Consider the following 7,369-nt stretch of genomic DNA (forward strand, 5'->3'; position numbering starts at 1 on the left):
ATGGCATTTTTCAGTTAAAAATAACATGACAACTGATAACAGCACGCGATAAGGATCATCTAATAGCAATAATTGCAAAATATTTCAATACATAACAGCACTTCTGTAAAAAGTTATAGATCATATCCCATTATGCCCCGTTCCGTTATGCCCCAGGTTCCCCTATATGCGTTTTGTGCAGCAAACTTAGTGAATGTTGCAACACAAAACAATATAAATGCCCCATAGAACTTATAAACATGGAAGGGGAATAGCATATACTCTCCGTGAGCTGAAACTGAGTCCAACATCTGTGTGACAAGGATAGATAGAAGATGACTTTGGTCCGTTATGCGCATGCGTTAAAATCGTTGCGCATGCGTTATTGTAATCTCGTTTTGGCCGCGCATGCGTTATTGTAATCTCGTTTTGGCCGCGCATGCGTTATTGTAATCTCGTTTTGGCTGCGCATGCGTATTTCGAGGAAAAGTCATAGAACGAGACAGAATTCTAGTTTCTTCTGTCTCACTTCTTGGCTTCACTTGTGCCGATCCGTTTCCCCTTCCATGTTTATAAGTTCTATGAGATGCCCCTACTATTTATACGGCAACGTTGTTTTAAATGAAGCATTAATTTTCACGGAAAAGACAGCGCGAACTTATTCAAGTCCCTAATATAAAAATACGCATCACTGTATAAGTCGGGCACTCTCCGCGAGTGAACTTAATTACCTAACTGATAGGTCAGGGTGATGTCGATGCTCCCTCGGGGTCCGCGGCCGACACGCCCTCCGGAGATAATTACACGATCGATTGTCTTACGCCATCCCATTTTCATATTGTCTGGGCGCGCTGGTCACCTCGCGCCCTTTTATTTCCGTCTCTCCGGGCCGCGTTACGCGCTGGGCCGCCGGTCGGGCCGGCGAAGAGCGGACAATAAATTATCACGCGGGCAATAAAGTAGACCTCGGAGTACCGGGCTCCAATTATTCTAACATCGGGGATACCGCCGAATATCCGTGGGAGAGGCGCTTGCGTAAAAAAAAGGCGTCTTCCGTTCAATAACGGTAATGGTCAATTTGGCACGCGAAGCGGCGATCGTTAACGTAATTGAAGGTGTCGGGCGGCCTTCGTTACTTCGCTCCGTAGTTTTTTTTCCTCTCACCTCGGCCGACACTTAATCGCGCTATTTGACGCCCAGTCGCGCTGCCGTTAAGATTAATTATGCGTAGTAAAAGTTGCGTTAATAAAGCCATTTTCGCGGAGAAGATCTCCTCGCGTAATTGCGGCGCAATGCTTTCCCCCGGAAATGAGACCTAGAGTAATTACAATGCCCGGCGGTTTTACGGCCACCACATTCACGATTAATTTCTTATCGGTATTTTATCGCCGCTTGAAAATGCAGTACGACTCGTTTGAAACAACGCCGGTCATTCCAATCAATTAGATAACAGATCTCGCGAAAAGATTACAGTAGGCAACATTAATTCTCATTCTGGCGATCCGTGGCACAGTAGATACAGGTAATGGAAAGATAATGAAAAAAAAAGGACAGACAGGGAGGAGAAGACTTAAATGGGATCGATGCAACGAGCAAGGCATCGGGGAGTAGGTCTATTAGAGATATGAGATTGCGGGGTTGGAAATAAATCAAATTGTAGTGCCTTCTCTGCGAGAAAAGAGAGAAAATTGCACGAGAGGCAAATGCCTGCGATCGTGCGCGCGTTTGATGACTCTTCTCGAGTACGTAGTATTAGCCTAGTTCGGAGCGTGTAATTGGCAGTTCTTGACGTCTCAATAGAGCAGCTGTACCTGAGATTTTGACAGCGAGAGCTGTCCATCGAACGCGATTCATCGTCCGTCCATTAGCCGGACTTTGCTGCCAGTTCTTACGCCATTGATCGAAATAGCGCGCGACCGCTGATCTCAAATCTCCGACGCGCTGCACGTGCATCCGTTATCGAGCGCCGTTTAAATCGATACAAGTGATAATATCGACGAAATCAATCGACGGTGGACGCGATCGTCTTTACGAGACAATTCGCAATTGTCACGTCGAAACAAACAAACCTATATCGGAGCGTGAATCGAGGCTGTGCTGTAGCGCGTCGCTTTCGTTGGTATTCAATTTCGCTGATAGCGTGTTACTTATTTTTCTTTCAGGGCGATTGTGGGCGCACCGGAGGCTGAAACTGCGCAGGCCGGCGTCTACCGAGGAGGCGCAGTCTATAAATGCGATATCGCGGCCGATGATAGATGCAACGTAATCCATTTCGACGATAAAGGTAACGGGATCATTCACGTTGGTTATCTTAATTTCAACAGATGACGCGCTAATGCGACACTGCAGCTGATTACGGTTCCCATTTCTAGGCAGTGATTAACTGCAAAGCCTCTCGTCTAAAGGTATTTAATTACTTAACGTACACTAGGAATCACCGGTGCCTTCCCACACGAATTTGCGCGCTCAACACATTTATAGAGGAAAGTCCTCTATTACGAGATAGGTCTCTAACACGAGATAGCAGGTTTTCAACGTCCAAATTCAGTCAAATCTTTTTCGCAACGATCCCACAACTTAACGGTGAATTTTCCACTAAACAGATTTCGCTCCAAGAGCAATAAATTCATAATAAAATCAACAGATGATGCCTATTAATTTAACAGAAACCCCGCTGTCTCATATTAGGAGCCCAACTCATAATACGGGACTTTTCTCTACATTTTGCATGTACGTACATGGTAAATGTATATGTGTTCTATCTGTGCCGACATTCATATTGGAAAGCATCAGCAATTCCTAGTGTACGCCGCCACCTTTCGCGCGTGAAGACGTCGAGAAAATGCCTTGAAGGAAGCGTCAAATAATATTATTTATAACAATTGATATTTTTTAGTAATATCTGTCTTTTCGCCTTGAAATCTCAAACGCGTCGGTTCGCGCGCACTTTTGGCGTGTCTTCGCCATTAAATGCCAAAGCGGTAATTCACGGGTGACGTGGCATGCTTTTATCGGTGATTGACAGTTGGTCTTTTTGATTGAAAATAGTACAGCGTTAGCGTGCAATCGTATATAAATGTCGGTCGAGGTGGAGGTAAATTTAGGATCTCGCGGACTCGCGCCCTGTCCACATTAATCTGGGACTAATTTAGATCGCCGCGTCAACCGCGCCGGCGTTGAAACGTTAACGCGTTCGCGGGAGCAATGTAACGACCTCGCGAGATTCCGCATGCTCGATCGCGTGTGACATAATTGGCGATTCATTGAGCAAGTAATTGAGCGTCGTGAGTTCGAAACCGCCGGACTCTTTGGTGTCGCCGCGGCTGAGGCTCGCTGACGTTTCTTCGGAGAAAAATCGATTGGCGAGGGATCGCCGGTCCGGAACGCACGATCGTGACTCACGATCGAGAATCGGCGCGACAGGACCGGTTTCGGAATTCGCTCGGGAGAGAAACAATCGAACGGTACGCGGGACAGATGCTAATTGCGGATGAGTGCCACTATACCGCGGTTAACTGCGCCCAGATTAGATAATTAGCTGTTTGCCATGCTAGCTTTTCGGACTTTGCTCGGCGTGCAGAAGTAAAAGTAAATTTAATTATCGCGTTGCAGCGAGTCAACTATTATTGGCCTATTTGAAAAACCTGACGGCTAAGACTCGAACACTGATTTCATTTGCTGCAAACCTAAAAGCAACGATTAATCCTTACATTTAAATTATGTCGTTGATATATAAATTTAAGACTGCTTAAACACTTTGGTTAAAACACCGGCATTTCTTGCCACCCTGGATTTATTTGGGGGCGTTGAAAGATACAAATAAGAGGTTCCCGCCTCATGTTTCGCCTGGCTGTCCTGCGAGGCGTTTGACCCACATTTCCACCTTCCCTCCGACGCCCGTGCGCCAGCGTAGCTTCGTAATCTCAAGAAGTAACCGGCGAACTGGTTACAGTACGCGGTCTATTCTTAGTGCCAATACACCCACCCTGTCGTTGACCCTACCATATTTCGATGCTTGGCAATTGCCGCACGTGACGTTGCGCACTGACCACGCATCATTCATCATGCCTAGAATTTACGTCGCAATTTATATACATGTACAACAACGAATTTAAGCACTCGAGACATAAATTGCTTTCATCTATCAAGATACTAACTTATCATCGACGATTAACAGTGTATCGAATCGAACAATAATCTTGCACCAAATTTAGAATTGTTGTATCGCCAGTAATTAAAACAAAATACTCAAGGGTTAGATCGACCAAGGCTGGCAGTTTTATTTTATTTTAAATTTTACCACGACGTTTCGGCCAGTAATACTGGTCCTTTTCAAGTGGATCCTATAGCTTGTGACAACGAATCTTGCAATTGGGTGAACTGGATCCTCAGAAATATCTTAATTATTTCAATATTGGTATTTCAGAACAAAATTTTTGTTTCACCTTAAATTCTTTGTCACTCGACTAAAAATATTTTGCTGCCATAATTATAAATTCCTAAAGTGCAGCAAACGGTTTGCCGTCGCACCTAATGCAATAGGCACAGTAGCAAAATGTTTAGCTATCACAAATAAATATTAGCCGTCCACATTTAACAACTGAAATTGAGTTGCCACGTGCAGTCTTTAGCTACGACGGCCACATTTTTCTTCCCGCGCATCTCTCTAACAATATGTGATCTGATTAGTTAAGCTCGAGCTTAATATGAGGCTATTTAAACGCCGCCTGGAAAATATCCCTAACGAATCCGATTACCGCTGTAAATTCGCGCTCTCTAGCCGAGGCAACTTCGGCCGCGCTCGGGTTCATAAATCCGCGAGGAAACGTTGCGTAGCGAGGTCTCCGACGGGGCGGCAACGTGCGCGCGAACCAATTAAAGCGAACCGCGCTTAGAGCACATCGCCGGCTCGTAAAGTTCCCTTTGGTCAGCGCGCGGGGGAGGGGGCTAAAAATATTATTCGCGCACGACGTAGTCTTTCGCGCCGCTCGTAAACGCGCGCGCGAGTCGAACGCGCTAATGTAAATTAGCGGGGTAAACTTCGCGGCGTGAATTAGACGCGGTTTACACACCTCGTAACGCCGCGCGGTATCTCGATCGGCGGCGCGATACGGCACGATTCCGACTCGCGCGAGAAGAAAAGCGAGATTGCCGGACGCGAGCATGATCGGCAGGAAATCGCGCGATCGGGCGCGGCGACCGCCTGATTTCACGTTATATTATCCGGCAAATGGAGCGCGAACGGGATCAATCGGCAACGCGGGATCGGCATAAAAGGAGCGATCCAAACAATTCCTCCTTTTTACCGCGCGCTCGCGGATGATCGAGAGGACGGAACGCGCGGATAGTTGTGCCGTGCCCGTGGATGCCTCGATATGCTATTCGCAACGCGCGTATTCTATCTTCATTTCTTGGGCGTAATCGTTTCTTCGCATATTTGAACCCTTGGGAAAATTTACTCCAAGTGAAATTAAAGTTTCTAAAAGTAACTTTTCAAATCTAAGAGTTTACTTAAAGATATTACAAGCTTACTTGAGAACTTTTAGAGTAATTTGGGACACTTGAAGTAATTTTTAGATAGCCAAGCCTGGCGAAGTTCCCGTTAGAGGGCCGCGCGGCAGAGCACTTTTGAGTTTTCTTCAAATAAAAGTTTAAAGTGCCCACTTTTCAAATTTCTTATTTTTTTGAAGTACAATTTTAAGCCTCTCTAAGGTACATTTTCCTAAGGGGAGGCTTCTCCAATATTCAATATTCGGTAACCAGAAATGATAGCACAAATGTACTCGACTCGGCATCTGAACGTTTGATGACGTCGCGATACACGATGCGAGGCGACTGCGCGAGAAAGAGTTTGCGGAACGAGTAAATTAAATGAAACGAGCGAAATAAGACGATTAATAGCCCGAGAGATCACAGATCTCTAAGTGACGACGAGGCAGAGCAGCTAAACTAATAAAACCTAACAAAACCGAGCCACCCGCGCACGAGGCCCCGCGAACCTGTTTCCTTCAAGTCTATTTCTGTTCCCATTCTCGATTTCATCGATTTGCGTTCGCACGAGGATCGTATCCGCGCGCGCGCGCGCGCAGTCTCTCTCTTTCGCCCTGGTCTTTTGTTTTCTCTCCACCTCCGTTTCCTCGGCCGCGAGAAAACGTTCTCGCCCGGCTGTGCATACAAGATCTCAAGTTGTACGTCCAATTAGTCGATTCCCTCCTCTTCCATCGCCGGCGCCTACCATTTAATCGCCTGCGAGCGAGCGCATTTCGCTTTGATCGACAATTAGGCCGACCGTACGCTCTACCTTTCCGCGAGCTTGTTCAATTAGGATCGTAACCGGTAGCAATGTGTCGTCGATTATTGCACGCGCGGCGACGCAAACATCTCGATCATTTCTCGCCTTTCGCGCATATATTGCGCGCGGTGCCTCGTCACGCGAGACTGGATTTTCCTCGAGATCGCCGCTCGCGATACTGTCGAACGGCTGCTTTGCGATCCAGCGCTGAATACGAATCGCAATAACTGACGATCTTGCGCGAGCAACTTTAATTTACACCGTAGATACTAGAGCTGAAAGAAAATCGCTTGCACACGCATGTTTTTTGTTTAACGGCGTATTAGTAGTTACTTAACACTGATGTATTAATATCATTTCCTCCGCGTTTTCCTTCCTTTGGACGGAGCCGTCTTTAGGATCGCGCGCGCCGCACGAGCGTTTCTGAACTGCCGCTGTATAAATAATGACGTTCAATATCGGGATCGAGGAAAGAGATTACGTAAAATCACGATTTGTTTTCCGAGAACGCCGCTTTACGGACCCGTATTTCTTTTCACGTTTACACTGCCACGGTTTAAAATAGTGGCGGGTTAACCAGCGTCCGGATTTACAGTATGCTGTTGAAACTTGCGAACGGAGGCGCTCTCGAAAATAGCCGCTGCCCGGTTTCGCGATGGTGTCCCGACGACAACAATATTATTATTACTTCGACGAAGAGCCATGCCACAATCGGCAATTTATACGGAACGTCTAATTTTGGTAGCGGTTTCTTCGAGAAAGCACAATCGTTCCTTCGTACATCCCGAGGCGAAAATCTATGCTATACAAATGCTCAAAAGATAAGCGTGATATACAGGGTGAGTCTTTCCATATCCGACAAAATTTTTGAGAAGGTAGAACAGATCGAGATGAACGGAAAAGTCCTGTACCATTTTGCAATTTTCGTAATAGTTAACGAGTAATTAATTATTAAAAATCGTTGTCTTAGGCCGGCCTACCGCCCAATTCGAGCGCGTGGCAAGATGTGACCGCCCGGCGATCGATATTGCTATGCGCACATCTCGCCACGCGCTCGAATTGGGCGGTAGGTCGGCCTAAGACAACGATTTTTAATAA

General features: G+C 46.4%; 1 protein-coding gene across 2 annotated transcripts in view; it reads left to right on the forward strand.

Annotated features, from left to right (window-relative positions):
- The window catches only part of LOC105561106 (integrin alpha-PS2-like), a 78,171-nt gene that overhangs the window by 27,263 nt on the left and 43,539 nt on the right, over positions 1 to 7,369 (forward strand). For both annotated transcript variants that reach the window (XM_012010800.1, XM_012010799.1), the window contains exon 2: positions 2,142 to 2,263. In XM_012010800.1, the coding sequence (XP_011866190.1) occupies positions 2,142 to 2,263 (122 nt within the window). The remainder of the gene's footprint in view (positions 1 to 2,141; positions 2,264 to 7,369) is intronic.

Source organism: Vollenhovia emeryi, unplaced genomic scaffold (assembly GCF_000949405.1).
Source record: "Vollenhovia emeryi isolate VEMERY1.0 unplaced genomic scaffold, V.emery_V1.0 DF939211.1, whole genome shotgun sequence".
Classification (NCBI taxonomy): domain Eukaryota; kingdom Metazoa; phylum Arthropoda; class Insecta; order Hymenoptera; family Formicidae; genus Vollenhovia; species Vollenhovia emeryi.